Here is a 17,984-nt window from a genome sequence, read left to right on the forward strand (position 1 = left end):
TTACCAATGTAGGCTAACTACCACTGAGACGTTTGCAGCACGAATTTGTCTTTGAACCCATACCAGCAGTAGCAAATGCGGAAAAACAAATCAAATATGGTAAAGGATACGTAGTGGAACGGCCATTGCATTTTTCCAGTTTGTGTACGATATCTGTAAATAATATGCATCAAAACACGTCGGATGATTGTTCATTTTCTAATATATGTTTTTTGGGGATGACCCAGTAGTTTTATTTTTTTATTGTGAGAAATGCATTAAATGTGGGAAAGTGCATTTAAATAAGCTGCAAACAAATATTAGGCAAAGCCACACGTCTGTCTGTTATCACAACCGTTATTTCTCATTCGCTGTGTTCCACAACTGTCGACAAAATTATTGCTTTTCAACCTAATGTAGACCTCAGACTATGCTACAAATAGTTATTACTCCAGCCAAGGTTTCTAGGGAAAGGGGGGGAAGGGGGCGAAATCCAGTATAGTGCTCTAGCCCAGATATGTGCTCTTGCCCAGTGTGTGTTACCGATATGCTTAAATTTTGATCGCTGTTTTTCTGTAAACAAACAGCTATATGCCAATCACATCTCCCTGTATGTAGTTTCTCAAAAATCCAGTTTATGTGATCTTAAGATAAAAAGAGCTCAATGAGGGAATATTAATAGATCCAAGCAGTAAGCCTACTGACATCTCCAAATTGTAAGACTGCTATAGATGCAAGTGTGTATCAGTGGGACAAAACATTTGAAGTAAATCACAAAGCTTAGGTTAGTTCAACTATTACTTCTTAATGTAGTAGGCAGTCACAATTTTCTTCCGTATTTTGATGTACATACATACTACACAAGCAACCAAATGGTACCTGGTGGAGAGTACCTTGTACCACTACAAATCATTTTCTTTCCTGTTCCACTCGCAAACAGAGAGAGGGAAGAAAGGCTATTTACCATCCGAACCCAGATTTCTCATGCCTTCTAAATTTTCTCAATAGTGTTGTACAAAAAGAACATTATTTTCCCTCCAGGGATTCTCATTATACTCACACACAGTTTGAAACTACTGGTAACCCATATAACATCCAGACTCTGAGTTGCTTCAATGTGTTGCTTAAATCTGACCTGGATCTCAAACATTGGAGCAGTACTCATGAATGTGTCACATAATTGTTCTATACGGGTGGTGTAAGTGATCTTCCCCTCATTTCCAGTCACAAACTATATTCATCTTCCCAGAGGAAAGAAGTAACAACCCTGAAAGCTAAAAAGGTTTTTTTTTTTTTTTTTTTCTTTTAAGTGCTGTTTTTCTCTCATACTTTGTACAAGTCATTTCATAATTTTACAATGAGTACTGTCAGCTGTTCATATAATGGTAACATTAAAATCCTGTTAATTTGAACCTTAGTGTTAACATTAACTAGCAATTGCATTCGTGAGTCGAAACATTATGTTTAATTATAGTTATAGAAGGAGAAGCTAATAAAATATTTTTTTTACTTTGTATTTTTTTATTACCTTAGGATTTTCAGTTTTCTGCCTGATGTCTAGCAGCAACCTGTTAAAGACTTTCAATCAGAATGTGATATTCCATTCTGAATCGTAGGCAGGGATGTATAGCCTACATGGACATAGTTTTTACTTCCAGTATTTTGCAAGTTCATTTCACTGAACAGAGTAAAATTACCCCTATTATGAACAACAAATACTATTAGGGAGTAAATATGTTGACATGTAAGTGAAAGACTCCGAAGGGCTCTGAAAAGACTTCTGTAAGAAGCTGCGCTATCAATTCTACACAATAATTTTACTCACATGGATATAAAGTTTTGTTAACTTGCCACATCAGATTTGAATAAAATCGCAAGCTTTTCATAGCAGCCTCCATCACCGTCACCAGTAATGGTACTGGTGTGCTGTACTGTAGCAGCAAATTAAAAGTGAAACTTCCTGGCAGATTAAAACTGTGTGCCCGACCGAGACTCGAACTCGGGACCTTTGCCTTTCGCGAGCAAGTGCTCTACCATCTGAGCTACCGAAGAACGACTCACGCTCGGTACTCTCAGCTTTACTTCTGCCAGTATCTCGTCTCCTACCTTCCAAACTTTACAGAAGCTCTCCTGCGAACCTTGCAGAACTAGCACTCCTGAAAGAAAGGATATAGCGGAGACATGGCTTAGCCACTGCCTGGGGGATGTTTCTCATTCTGGAAACATTAAAAGTGTTTCAATTGAATTGATTCTGCATTATTTCTCTTGCTCATGTCCTTGACATTAATGCTACCAAGTTGTGTTCTTGTACAGTAATTAGTTTCCATGTTATAACATGTTAAATATAGAAAGTTTAACTGTAACCAAGCAGTAGTTTTCTTTGATGACAATATCAGTTCCAGTGCACAACTGAATTTCAAAATCTGTCTTGTGGGGTGAAAATCCATTACTGCTGCTATCTTGTGCTGACAATGAGATGACTTTCATAGAAATACTGAATTTTTTCATTTGTAATACAGTTTCATAGTTTTTGTAGTTGCTCATGACCTTTACACTTGCATGCAATAGATGTAGCATCAGCATACAGAACTATCCTTGAATTTGAGGAGCAGTATTTTGTCATTTACATAAATCGACAAAAGAAAGTATCCCAGTACAAAGTCCTGGGTACCCTGTATTACATATCAGTAATTTTAGATCAGTGTATGCCACTCGCCATTCTTAAGAGTGAAAACTGATTTGTGTTAGATAAGGTTTTATTAAACTGTGAACAATTATCAGCATTATTACCTAGCCGTTTTCCCAAAGTATTTACTATCTCTCTCTACAAGCAATTGATAGAGATTAGCTTTCCCATCTATAACTTATCGCAGAAAGTTCAATAACACCTTCAACATGTAAGGAATTGAGCACCAACTATTGGCACTTTTGCAATATCACCATAAGGTTTGATATCCCTACTGAAAGACGAGCAGAAATTTTTTGTTAATTGGTGCATAATAAGGTTCTTTTTTGGTATACCAGTGCTCAGTAATAACTGAAACATGTGGTTTATTAAAACATGCTATTATGTCCAAATCATTGTGCTTACTTCCTAGGCACGTAAAGCTTTGGAAGATGATCTTTGTTCACAGGTTGCATTGTCACCACATGTTTTTTCTTTTTTTTGTTTGTAACCATAAATATCCTCATTAAGTAAATCAGATGTACTTGTCAAACTGGGAAGAGGACACAAAAAGGTCACACATGTACAAAATAATAATAAAAGGAAAGATTCAAAACGAGTTTCTTACAGCAAAATGTAAAACTTAATTGTTTTTGGATATATTACTTACTTATATCCTTCATTCAAAAACTTAAGAAGGCTGTTAGTTTAGTGTCTTCAAGGCATAATGCTGTTTCACTGAGCATCGCAACAATCAAGCCTGAGATAGTAGTGTACTATGATACTACCTATGAAGAAATTGATGCACTGGATGTGAAGTGCACTGTTTAGTCTAACCAGCAGGTGTTCCAGAAGATGGCCCTGCACTATTCTATAGCATCATGAATATTTGTGTGGTATATACATTAGTGATACATTCATCACTGACAGAAAATTTAATAATCACATTTTTCCTTCAAGTTTCTGAAGTGGCAGTTGATGAGATAATATCTGAAGAGACAGCTATCAACCCACACTTTCAGCATAAAGTAGGACTACAATTACCAGAACTCTGAAATGTGGATCTAGTAAACCTAGAGTTGCTCTAGGAAAATAAGTAAAATGTGACATGTGTCCCAGATCAAAGATGAGAAAATGAAAGGTTGCTGTATTAGTTATAGCACACAAATATGCAGTTACTAAGAAGTGTGAAATGACTGTGTTCAAAGCTATGTAGACTTGTTTAATTCCTGGTTTAAGTCATTCACATTATTTCATTGCTGTGTTTCCTGCTGCCATCCATTAATATCAGAATGTCAACAACTACTTTGTTACTTTAAAATCTTCAACATGTTCACTGTGGCTGACACAAAGATCAATAAGAGCTACTAGCCATGAGCTTTTAAGTGTCAGCTGCAGTGAATGTGCAAAACAAGAAAATTTTTGCAATTTAATTTAACTCCTATTCGGATTCCTTTTTCAGGCATGTTTATTTTTAAATATTAAAACTGATGAGAGTTTCATTACAAGACCCCTAATTTTGAAATCTGGATGACATCATCCTAGCACTGCAGCAACATATGCACCATACACAACAGGTTCAATGCAATCTCTCCTCTCCACAAATTTGCACCTCAGATGTGTTATATGTCATATATATGTTATACATCATATAATACTACAATTAATTTTCCATATATCTGAGCAAAACGAGTTATTGTGTGTCCATGTTTATCTCATCTAGGCATTGCATCTTTCCCTAACTTCAGTGTGCTTTACAATAAAATTTGTATGAAAAGTTTTCTGTATAAATTACCTATTCTACAGCTAATGCTTGTGTAACCCAGTGTGCCATTCAGGTGGGTTTACTGGTGTGTCAATATAATTGTCAGGTTTGGTTTGAGAGGGGTTCTTGAAATATATTCCCACAAATTTTTATCTATTCTCGGTTCCAAAATATATTACACACTGTCAGTGCCATTTCAATGCAAAGATTTTAAATCATGCTGGGGAATATACCAATAACACAGTTGCAGCATACCTCAGAAATTTAATTTTAGTTGCTTCAACCAATGACAATTACGGACCAAGTCTTGCACTGCCCTGTTTTGTGTATTAACCCGTTGGCTGGCATGAAGGTGCCGGTGGTCACAGCAGGATTGCTCTGCTGGGGCCAGCACTGATGTGGTAACAACCAGGTATCAGCAATTTTACACTTTAATCTTACCGAGGACAAATATTTACTTATATTTGATATCCCTTACCATTTCAAGACAATTTTTCGGTTTGCAGCATTTTTATTTAAATGACTACAGAGTTATTCATGAATTCAGTCTTAGATACATATTTAACATAATATATTTAACTGTGTAAAGGATAATTCCTGAAACAGTAATTAGCATTCTAGCTGTATCTTTTTAGCCAAGGCTGTACAGATGCATATACTTCACACTAGTTCCTAAACGACTGCTTAACACATTGACTACCATGCTGCTGACAGCAGAGCAGCACACTTACTGCTGTATTCCAGACCTAATCAGGTCAGGGCCAAGAAATGCAGAAGATAATCTCTCAGGGAGTAATAGAATCTAATAATGTAAACTTATAACTAAAAAGGCCATTTCCAATTATGTCTACCAAGCAAATTATGCTTTGAGTCAGTGATTTCTTTTGCCATAACTGACCAGTGAACACGCATGCCATAGGATGGTGAATATTTATACTTTGCCTGTGAGAAGCAGCTATGCACATAGTCCAATTTATGTTGAAATTATCACCTGGGTATTTTAATTAAATTTGGTCTACTATAAGCAACATGATAAAGGAATCAAAAGAAAGACACACACAGAATTAATTTCTTTATTAACAATGCTCGGATTTCCACATCACCATAGAGGTACCAAGCTGGATGCGTTACTCGTTTTTTTACATGGCGAGTTTCCCCAGTAGCCCTATAAACCATGAAACAGACAAAAAAGCTATTTCTCGTTGTCTTCTCTTCCTTGGACTTTCACTTCAGAAACTCTGAAACATCCATTACAAAAACACATTACACCACTCACAAACCTGGATTCAGTCACTGCAATTCATATCTATTTTACTGTCAAAAATACTGACTATGATCAATGATTAATTGTGAACATTCAAAAGTTTTCAAATGTGCAGGTTACTGTTAGAATACAGTTACTACACAATTTTTGATCAGGAAAAAGTTACGGTGATTGCAACTTAAATACCGAAGCCATTTGCTATGAGAATACGCCGTTACCACAAATAATCCACATAGATGCATTGAAAGAAACTTTACTGAGTAACAATGCATCAGAACACTATAGGCACAAAGAATGAAATTTCTGTAGATTTACCATACATTTTACTTTTCTTGTGCATGATAACATTACTAACGGAAGTTACGTACCGTCCATTGTCTGGAATATAAACTATCCTTTCTCGTCTGCAAACACGTGCTTTTGCAGCAAGTATTATCAATTTTTTTCCGTGATTGAAAAGCTTTAACGCACACAAATCCCGCCATCATAGACAAATCCACAAGGCATCAGCATGCCATGTTCAAAGAATATCCGTGTTTCGAAAACTACCAGCGATATTGGCTTGCATGAGAGACGACGTCATGCCATGATATGACGTCATGATTCCTCGGGGCCCGCGAGATGCTTCTGGCAGACGTGCGTCTCGCAGACATGCGTCTCGCGGGCCCCGAGGAATCGCTTCATGACGTCATCAGTAAGGCTGAAAGCGTGACAGCGCTGCCTGCTGACTAGACCTGTAAACAACTCTGTTGACGTAAGTGACGTCACACGTTGGCCACAGCGTTTGTGCTGACTTGTCATCAGCCATTGTTTTGGAACGTCAAATCAATCCAGATTATTTGAATGAAGCTTCCATTAACAGAATTAAATGTAGAAAGAAGGTTTGAATGCAAATAATCTGGATTATGGTGACATAATAATCCGCAGCGTAGTCAAAGTTACACATTAGAGTCTTACGTGATTGATTGAAGCCAATTGATAACAAATTATTGGTCAAAAGGCAGAGTGATTTATAGCATAACACATATTACGCATTGAGGACAATGTGTATAAATGTTTTTAACGCATTAACTGCAGCTTACCAATGTAGGCTAACTACCACTGAGACGTTTGCAGCACGAATTTGTCTTTGAACCCATACCAGCAGTAGCAAATGCGGAAAAACAAATCAAATATGGTAAAGGATACGTAGTGGAACGGCCATTGCATTTTTCCAGTTTGTGTACGATATCTGTAAATAATATGCATCAAAACACGTCGGATGATTGTTCATTTTCTAATATATGTTTTTTGGGGATGACCCAGTAGTTTTATTTTTTTATTGTGAGAAATGCATTAAATGTGGGAAAGTGCATTTAAATAAGCTGCAAACAAATATTAGGCAAAGCCACACGTCTGTCTGTTATCACAACCGTTATTTCTCATTCGCTGTGTTCCACAACTGTCGACAAAATTATTGCTTTTCAACCTAATGTAGACCTCAGACTATGCTACAAATAGTTATTACTCCAGCCAAGGTTTCTAGGGAAAGGGGGGGAAGGGGGCGAAATCCAGTATAGTGCTCTAGCCCAGATATGTGCTCTTGCCCAGTGTGTGTTACCGATATGCTTAAATTTTGATCGCTGTTTTTCTGTAAACAAACAGCTATATGCCAATCACATCTCCCTGTATGTAGTTTCTCAAAAATCCAGTTTATGTGATCTTAAGATAAAAAGAGCTCAATGAGGGAATATTAATAGATCCAAGCAGTAAGCCTACTGACATCTCCAAATTGTAAGACTGCTATAGATGCAAGTGTGTATCAGTGGGACAAAACATTTGAAGTAAATCACAAAGCTTAGGTTAGTTCAACTATTACTTCTTAATGTAGTAGGCAGTCACAATTTTCTTCCGTATTTTGATGTACATACATACTACACAAGCAACCAAATGGTACCTGGTGGAGAGTACCTTGTACCACTACAAATCATTTTCTTTCCTGTTCCACTCGCAAACAGAGAGAGGGAAGAAAGGCTATTTACCATCCGAACCCAGATTTCTCATGCCTTCTAAATTTTCTCAATAGTGTTGTACAAAAAGAACATTATTTTCCCTCCAGGGATTCTCATTATACTCACACACAGTTTGAAACTACTGGTAACCCATATAGCATCCAGACTCTGAGTTGCTTCAATGTGTTGCTTAAATCTGACCTGGATCTCAAACATTGGAGCAGTACTCATGAATGTGTCACATAATTGTTCTATACGGGTGGTGTAAGTGATCTTCCCCTCATTTCCAGTCACAAACTATATTCATCTTCCCAGAGGAAAGAAGTAACAACCCTGAAAGCTAGAAAGGTTTTTTTTTTTTTTTTTTCTTTTAAGTGCTGTTTTTCTCTCATACTTTGTACAAGTCATTTCATAATTTTACAATGAGTACTGTCAGCTGTTCATATAATGGTAACATTAAAATCCTGTTAATTTGAACCTTAGTGTTAACATTAACTAGCAATTGCATTCGTGAGTCGAAACATTATGTTTAATTATAGTTATAGAAGGAGAAGCTAATAAAATATTTTTTTTATTTTGTATTTTTTTATTACCTTAGGATTTTCAGTTTTCTGCCTGATGTCTAGCAGCAACCTGTTAAAGACTTTCAATCAGAATGTGATATTCCATTCTGAATCGTAGGCAGGGATGTATAGCCTACATGGACATAGTTTTTACTTCCAGTATTTTGCAAGTTCATTTCACTGAACAGAGTAAAATTACCCCTATTATGAACAACAAATACTATTAGGGAGTAAATATGTTGACATGTAAGTGAAAGACTCCGAAGGGCTCTGAAAAGACTTCTGTAAGAAGCTGCGCTATCAATTCTACACAATAATTTTACTCACATGGATATAAAGTTTTGTTAACTTGCCACATCAGATTTGAATAAAATCGCAAGCTTTTCATAGCAGCCTCCATCACCGTCACCAGTAATGGTACTGGTGTGGTGTACTGTAGCAGCACATTAAAAGTGAAACTTCCTGGCCGATTAAAACTGTGTGCCCGACCGAGACTCGAACTCAGGACCTTTGCCTTTCACGAGCAAGTGCTCTACTATCTGAGCTACCGAAGAACGACTCATGCTCGGTACTCACAGCTTTACTTCTGCCAGTATCTCGTCTCCTACCTTCCAAACTTTACAGAAGCTCTCCTGCGAACCTTGCAGAACTAGCACTCCTGAAAGAAAGAATATAGTGGAGAAATGGCTTAGCCACTGCCTGGGGGATGTTTCTCATTCTGGAAACATTAAAAGTGTTTCAATTGAATTGATTCTGCATTATTTCTCTTGCTCATGTCCTTGACATTAATGCTACCAAGTTGTGTTCTTGTACAGTAATTAGTTTCCATGTTATAACATGTTAAATATAGAAAGTTTAACTGTAACCAAGCAGTAGTTTTCTTTGATGACAATATCAGTTCAGTGCACAACTGAATTTCAAAATCTGTCTTGTGGGGTGAAAATCCATTACTGCTGCTATCTTGTGCTGACAATGAGATGACTTTCATAGAAATACTGAATTATTTCATTTGTAATACAGTTTCATAGTTTTTGTAGTTGCTTATGACCTTTACACTTGCATGCAATGGATGTAGCATCAGCATACAGAACTATCCTTGAATTTGGGGAGCAGTATTTTGTCATTTACATAAATCGACAAAAGAAAGTATCCCAGTACTAAGTCCTGGGTACCCTGTATTACGTATCAGTAATTTTAGATCAGTGTATGCCACTCGCCATTCTTAAGAGTGAAAACTGATTTGTGTTAGATAAGGTTTCATTAAACTGTGAACAATTATCAGCATTATTACCCAGCCGTTTTCCCAGAGTATTTACTATCTCTCTCTACAAGCAATTGATAGAGATTAGCTTTCCCATCTATAGCTTATCGCAGAAAGTTCAGTAACACCTTCAACATGTAAGGAATTGAGCACCAACTATTGGCACTTTTGCAACATCACCATAAGGTTTGATATCCCTACTGAAAGACGAGCAGAAATTTTTTGTTAATTGGTGCATAATAAGGTTCTTTTTTGGTATACCAGTGCTCAGTAATAACTGAAACATGTGGTTTATTAAAACATGCTATTATGTCCAAATCATTGTGCTTACTTCCTAGGCTCGTAAAGTTTTGGAAGATGATCTTTGTTTGCAGGTTGCATTGTCACCACATGGATTTTTTTTTTTTTTTTTGTAACCATAAATATCCTCATTAAGTTAATCAGATGTACTTGTCAAACTGGGAAGAGGACACAAAAAGGTCACACATGTACAAAATAATAATAAAAGGAAAGATTCAAAACGAGTTTCTTACAGCAAAATGTAAAACTTAATTGTTTTTGGATATATTACTTACTTATATCCTTCATTCAAAAACTTAAGAAGACTGTTAGTTTAGTGTCTTCAAGGCATAATGCTGTTTCATTGAGCATCGCAACAATCAAGCCTGAGATAGTAGTGTACTATGATACTACCTATGAAGAAATTGATGCACTGGATGCGAAGTGCACTGTTTAGTCTACCCAGCAGGTGTTCCAGAAGATGGCCCTGTACTATTCTGTAGCATCATGAATATTTGTGATGTATATACGTTAGTGATATATTCATCACTGACAGAAAATTTAATAATCACATTTTTCCTTCAAGTTTCTGAAATGGCAGTTGATGAGATCATATCTGAAGAGACAGCTATCAACCCACACTTTCAGCATGAAGTAGGACTACAATTACCAGAACTCTGAAATGTGGATCTAGTAAACCTAGAGTTGCTCTAGGAAAATAAGTAAGATGTGACATGTGTCCCAGATCAAAGATGAGAAAATGAAAGGTTGCTGTATTAGTTATAGCACACAAATATGCAGTGACTGAGAAGTGTGAAATGACTGTGTTCAAAGCTATGTAGACTTGCTTAATTCCTGGTTTAAGTCATTCACATTATTTCAGTGCTGTGTTTCCTGCTGCCGTCCATTAATACCAGAATGTCAACAACTACTTTGTTACTTTAAAATCTTCAACATGTTCACTGTGGCTGACACAAAGGTCAATAAGAGCTACTAGCCACGAGCTTGTAAGTGTCAGCTGCAGTGAATGTGCAAAACAAGAAAATTTTTGCAATTGAATTTAAAGTCCTATTCAGCTTCCTTTTTCAGGCGTGTTTATTTTTAAATATTAAAACTGATGAGAGTTTCATTACAAGACCCCTAATTTTGAAATCTGGATGACATCATCCCAGTACTGCAACAGAATATGCACCATACACAACAGGTTCAATGCAATCTCTCCTCTCCACAAATTTGCACCTCAGATGTGTTATATGTCATATATATGTTATACATCATATAATACTACAGTTAATTTTCCATATACCTGAGCAAAACGAGTTATTGTGTGTCCATGTTTATCTCATCTAGGCATTGCATCTTTCCCTTAACTTCAGTGTGCTTTACAATAAAATTTGTATTAAAAGTTTTCTGTGTAAATTACCTATTCTACAGTTAATGCTTGTGTAACCCAGTGTGCCATTCAGGTGGGTTTACTGGTGTGTCAATATAATTGTCAGGTTTGGTTTGAGAGGGGTTCTTGAAATATATTCCCACAGAAATTTTTATCTATTCTCAGTTGCAAAATATATTACACACTGTCAGTGCCATTTCAATGCAAAGATTTTAAATCATGCTGGGGAATATACCAATAACACAGTTGCAGCATACCTCAGAAATTTAATTTTAGTTGCTTCAACCAATGACAATTACGGACCAAGTCTTGCACTGCCCTGTTTTGTGTATTAACCCATTGGCTGGCATGAAGGTGCCGGTGGTCACAGCAGATTGCTCTGCTGGGGCCAGCACTGATCTCATGGTAACAACCAGGTATCAGCAATTTTACACTTTAATCTTACCGAAGAAAAATATTTACTTATATTTGATATCCCTTACCATTTCAAGACAATTTTTCGGTTTGCGGTATTTTTATTTAAATGGCTACAAAGTTATTCATGAATTCAGTTTTAGATACATATTTAACATAATATATTTAACTGTGTAAAGGATAATTCCTGAAACAGTAATTAGCATTCTAGCTGTATCTTTTTAGCCAAGGCTGTACAGATGTATATACTTCACACTAGTTCCTAAAAGACTGCTTAACACATTGACTACCATGCTGCTGACAGCAGAGCAGCACACTTACTGCTGTATTCCAGACCTAATCATGTCAGGGCCAAGAAATGCAGAAGATAATCTCTCAGGGAGTACTATAATCTAATAATGTAAACTTATAACTAAAAAGGCCATTTCCAATTATGTCTACCAAGCAAATTATGCTTTGAGTCAGTGATTTCTTTTGCCATAACTGACTAGTGAACACGCATGCCATAGGATGGTGAATATTTATACTTTGCCTGTGAGAAGCAGCTATGCACATAGTCCAATTTATGTTGAAATTATCACCTGGGTATTTTAATTAAATTTGGTCTACTATAAGCAACATGATAAAGGAATCAAAAGAAAGACACACACAGATTTAATTTCTTTATTAACAATGCTCGGATTTCCACATCACCATGGAGGTACCAAGCTGGATGCGTTACTCATTTTTTTACGTGGCAAGTTTCCCCAGTAGGCCTATAAACCATGAAACAGACAAAAAAGCTACTTCTCGTTGTCTTCTCTTCCTTGGACTTTCACTTCAGAAACTCTGAAACATCCATTACAAAAACACATTACACCACTCACAAACCTGGATTCAGTCACTGCAATTCATATCTATTTTACTGTCAAAAATACTGACTATGATCAATGATTAATTGTGAACATTCAAAAGTTTTCAAATGTGCAGGTTACTGTTAGAATACAGTTACTACACAATTTTTGATCAGGAAAAAGTTACGATGATTGCAACTTAAATACCGAAGCCATTTGTTATGAGAATACGCCGTTACCACAAATAATCCTCATAGATGCATTGAAAGAAACTTTACTGAGTAACATAATACATCAGAATACTACAGGCACAAAGAATGAAATTTCTGTAGATTTACCATACATTTTACTTTTCTTGTGCATGATAACATTACTAACGGAAGTTACTTACCGTCCATTGTCTGGAATATAAACTATCCTTTCTCGTCTGCAAACACGTGCTTTTGCAGCAAGTATTATCAATTTTTTTCCGTGATTGAAAAGCTTTAACGCACACAAATCCCGCCATCATACACAAATCCACAAGGCATCAGCATGCCATGTTCAAAGAATATCCGCGTTTCGAAAACTACCAGCGATATTGGCTTGCATGAGAGACGACGTCATGCCATGATATGACGTCATGATTCCTCGGGGCCCGCGAGACGCTTCTGTCTCGCGGACCCCGAGGAATCACTTTATGACGTCATCAGATAGGCTGAAAGCGTGCCAGCGCTGCCTGGTGACTAGACCTGTAAACAACTCTGTTGACGTAAGTGACGTCACACGTTGGCTACAGTGTTTATACAGACTTGGGGTCTAGTGTAGCAGGGGATACAACCTGTCGGCTTTGAACAATGACGTCATTCCTTAGTCGTAGATAGTAATGTCTTCACTGCGAGCACTGACTTGACCCGGGGTCTAGCCATCTCCCCTCCACACTGTCTGAGCACTGTAGCTAGTGACCAATAAGGAGCCACCAGATGACAACCAATGAAAATGTGCTGTGCATCAGGCGCGCGCGAAATTTTGTGTTAGTCACTACTCACTATTGTGCTTGTATGTGGGAAATACGGAAGCGTCCGATCCCGCCCGTCTACTTTGACCCATGACGTCACAAATATGGCGGAAACAAAAACAAACACACACACTTTCCACAAGAAGCCTAATGACACTAACGGGACAAGCGCGGAAAATGGGGTGTTTTGGGTGGGGGGGTAAACTAAAGATAAACAAATTTATACGCCTTGCGTAGCTACAACGTGTAAGTGAAGACAGCCATGCATGAATACCCACCACCTCCCCAGGGGTCGTAATCCATGCAACCCATAGAAGATAAAGATGCTTCAGTAGCTGATTAGTGTTTTTTGTCATTTAAAAAAAAAATCTCACGGGATAGAACGAACAGATCAGAAAGATAAATATAATAAACTAAAACAGAAATTGGAGGAAACAGATAATTAAAATAAGTAATAAGTGTTTTTAAATTTAAAAAAAAATCTCACGAGATAGAACGAACAGATCAGAAAAGTAAATAAAATAAGATAAAACAGAACTGGAGACAGCCACACTCAAACCAAACTCCGCGCCGTCATGACGTCACACACGACAACACCCTTACGTCACGGGTCAAAGCCGACGCGTGGGATCGGACGCTTCTGTCGACCCTGTATGTGTATGCGTGTCCTGCGTCAACGTGTCCTCGTACTGTATTTTCGAAATGATTTCGTTTGAAGATAGTGTTGTGGACGAGCCAAAGGCTGAAGTATTTGTAAGTACCATATTTAGTATGAATTTTCTACATTTAATGTTTTTTTTAAGCTTTGAAATTCATTGCTTTCAATGATAATGTTGTCGGCGAACGAAAGGAAGATTGAAATAGTTAATACTATTTCTCAAGTGGGTGTATTCTCTGCTTGCTTTTTGAAGCTATTAATTCAGACTGCTCACTTGACAGTTGTTATTGGCAACTTGGTAATGTTGGCTACTTAAGATTATAGAGTTACGGGGATCAAATAAAACATGAAAGATAGGGTATTGGTAGGGTAAAAATAAAATAAGCAGGATCGGGTAAAAATAGCCACTATTAGAGTAAGTTATGGAAGGAAATAAGGTGAAGGTACAGCCAACTTGTTTACCTGATCAGAAATCCTCATTTAAAAATCTTGCTGTGGACTCCAGTAATTTAAATGGTGTGATAGTAAGCAGGAGATTTAATAACTGTATGAAACAGCGCGCGCAAATCGTAATATAAAACAGCGGTATACCTATTTTGACAGATTTTCATTTCTCGGTACTGGAAAATTACCATTTAATACATGTTTCTGTACGAATTTGGTTTTTATGTTTCTTGTTACCCACATAGACTTTTAAAAGAAGGCTTCTTTCGTAGGCCATTTTTTCCTTATGTTTCACATATATGTGAAACATGTATATGTATAAGAAGTTTCAGAATCAGCTAAAACTTATTAACATTGTGTACTGGAATTATAAAACACATATGTATAGTAAACTGTGAGTTGTTTTTTCCATTTTTTGGAAAGGTGGAGGAAAAGTGGAGCAAACAGAAGGCAATCATATCTTGAGCAGCTGACTGCGTCCTAAGTTCAGATTAATCACAAATAGTGTTTGCTTTTTTTAAAAAAAATTAGTAACTTTTTTGTTTACTCTCTGTATTTCAATTTGGAAATCGTTAGACTGTCAGTAGTGTTGAATGCCTAGAAATTACATTAAACTGCAACCTTTAAGAGAAAGACACAGAGTATGCTGTGGTAGTTTAAAAATTAATGCCAGGTGTTAATAAAAGCTGTTACTCAACTGTAATTTAAACATACCACTGGTATCTGAGAGTAATACTAAAAAGTTCTGAAAACACAAAGATCTGTTCTCAGTAAAGATGAGTATACTTGCTTGGCTACATGGGCCTTCCTGTAACTTCATTCAAGGTAAAACAGTTTGTTGCTGAGTTTGTTCAGATACTACAGAAAGCATATTTACCAGTGAAAAGAAGTTTTGCCAGTAAGGATTGGTTTTCAGATTTTACCAAACACCCAGCTCTAATCACCCAGAAACTTCAGAAATATTAAATAATCTATAGGAGCACACCAACATGTCCATTTGTCTTTCCCTTAAAAACATTTCCCTTAAGATTTGGAATTGGAACTATCAGACTGAAGTGTCTAGAAAAATTTGTTTAGGCCAAAACTATTAGTTTAAATACTGTTTGTAACATTAATGGACGTAGTTAATATTTCCTCTGTATAAAAATCTACCCTTTTCCTCAAAACTTATACTACATTAATTTGTTTGACATAGATATGTCTAATAGACCATTATATGAATTCTTTTTATCTTGCCTCATCCTTTTATTGTCCTGTCACCTGTGTAGGTACTTTCTTCAATTTAGTCACTAGGTCTTTTTTTGTGCCCCCAAGTATTTTTTCTTTTTTCAGTGAAATGTTTGTGTGAATATGAAACATTTTTAACCATATTCTGACGAGTACAAAAGCTTTTCACCCAAAATTTCGAAAGTTTAAATATTGTTTTGTTTTTACCCCTCCCTGCCCAAGGTAAAATGTGTACTTATTGGTGGTTTTTATGAAATTGTGGTCTGGTCTACCATGTGTCTACATACCTGCTGCACTTCTTATATCAAATATATGTTACTGTAGGGAGGAAAACTCTGAAATAATTTAAATGAAGCCAAGTACAGAAGTGATAGTAATACATGCTCTTCTCTCTTAACAGGAAATTCTCCCGCAGTGGAAAACACATGTGTTGGAGCTGCACAGAAATGATTGTAATGTGCAAGAAATTAAATCTTTAAACATCCTTGTTGCTGTTAAAACAAGGGAGGAGTTTGGACAGTGGTAGGCACAGTTTGAAAACATAACAAAAACAACTTATACAATAAGGTGCACTGAACCTGCATGAGGAAAGTATGTTGTTTTCAAACAAAGGCTGGTCTGTCACCACAATACTCGCAGTATAAAAGTTCATGGTTCAGTGCAAAGGGCAACAAAAAACACTAACTGTCCATCAAAAATGACAGTGACAATTCACGCTGTGCATGATAGATACAGAGGTAAGTCTGTAGAGAAAGCAATGCTCTACAAGGAAATGCCGTGTGAGGTTAACTTGGTGTTGGGTCATAACCACAGTGTTGAGAGTGCTGCTGCTTTAAGATTTAGGCAACCATCAAGTGATGTCAAAGAAAAATTAATATCCCTGTTTGAAAGAGGTCATTCACCAGCCACTGCTCTTGAGTCAATAAAGGTTGAAATTCAGCTGAATTGTTCAGATTACCCTTTAGTCCTTGCAGACAGAAGCAGGTGTCGTGATTACAACTTTTACCACTATTTGTTCAATAAAGTTTTTAAAAGAAAGTATGGGCCAACAGACTTCAACAAAGAAGGAAAGCAGCTGTTGCAACAGAGGTTAGAGGAATACAACAGCGTAGTTGGAGCTGTGTGTGCCAAGATGATTCAGAAAGATGATTATATAGTATGGTAAGAGTATATTTACAAATTTGTAGTCTGATGAAAACTTTATGCATATACAGTTAGCTACTATTAATATTTGTATAATTGTTTTTCAGCATTTGCTCACCACTGATGCAAAAAGTCCATACTCATGTAAAAGCTGCTTCCAAACTTGTATTTATGGATTCCACTGGTTCTCTGGATCATGATAGCAGCAGAGTGTTCGTTTTACTTACTCACAGTGAGTGTGGAGGTTTACCACTAGGAGTTCTGATTATGTCTTCAGAAAGCTGCGGAGTTATAGAAATGGGACTAGAGTTGCTGAAAGAGATAGTGGGGGGGAAAATATTTTTGGGGGAAACATCAATGGCCCAAGTGTGTTTCTGACTGACGACAGCCAGTCAGAACAAAATGCGATTAGAAGGTGCTTCCCAAACAAAAAAAACTTTGTTGTGTATATTCCATGTCCTGCAGGCAGTGTGGTTCTGGCTTCTCAAAGCAAAAAATGCTATACCACAGCAAAAACAGTGCGAGTTCTTCCAGAATTTCAAAAAAATAATGTTTGCGCAAACAAAAAAATGAAGCAGTGGTAAACTATAATGTAACAAGAGTGGACATTGGTGAAAATCATCAAAATTTATTGAAATACTTGGAAGGGTATTGGGATAGGAGAGAACTGTGGACCCTTTCACATCGGCGAGGTATGCTTATAGAAGGGCACAACACAAATAATATAAGTGAGGCCTTAATGAGAATTTTAAAGGACAGGATTTTTGAGAGGGTGCGTGCCTTCAATGTGGTTCAGATGGTGGACTTTTTTCTCAAAAAGGTGAATTTGTATTTTCAGAGGAGACTTCTTGATGCTGCTAAGGGAGCAAGTCCTAAGTCTTTCTGTAAGCCTATAAAGGCTCCTTCACAGGAGATTCTAGCAAAAATCAGGCAAGTCAATGAGGATGTTCTGCTCATTCCCAGTGAAGAAAGGGAGAATCATTATTACATTGTTAATATCGCTGTTCTTGTTTGCACTTGTTGCCAAGGCAATACAGGGAAGATCTGCAAACATATAGACTGGGGCAGTACTGTTTTACCATCAGGAAACTACAGGGCAGTGACGGAT

The 17,984-nt window shown here is 36.9% G+C and overlaps 1 protein-coding gene across 2 annotated transcripts in view; it reads left to right on the plus strand.

Annotated features, from left to right (window-relative positions):
• Positions 1-17,254, plus strand: part of LOC126457878 (uncharacterized) — a 42,250-nt gene extending 24,996 nt beyond the window's left edge. Inside the window, exons 2-3 of one of the 2 annotated variants that reach the window (XM_050094548.1) lie at positions 16,134-16,894; positions 16,984-17,254. In XM_050094548.1, the coding sequence (XP_049950505.1) occupies positions 16,431-16,894; positions 16,984-17,254 (735 nt within the window). In that variant the 5' untranslated portion in view covers positions 16,134-16,430. Of the gene's footprint in view, positions 1-15,873; positions 16,895-16,983 lie in introns of those variants that run through there. The other variant, XM_050094547.1, reaches the window with a different exon arrangement.
• Positions 17,255-17,984: the final 730 nt, after the last annotated feature.

This window comes from Schistocerca serialis, chromosome 2 (genome assembly GCF_023864345.2).
Source record: "Schistocerca serialis cubense isolate TAMUIC-IGC-003099 chromosome 2, iqSchSeri2.2, whole genome shotgun sequence".
Classification (NCBI taxonomy): domain Eukaryota; kingdom Metazoa; phylum Arthropoda; class Insecta; order Orthoptera; family Acrididae; genus Schistocerca; species Schistocerca serialis.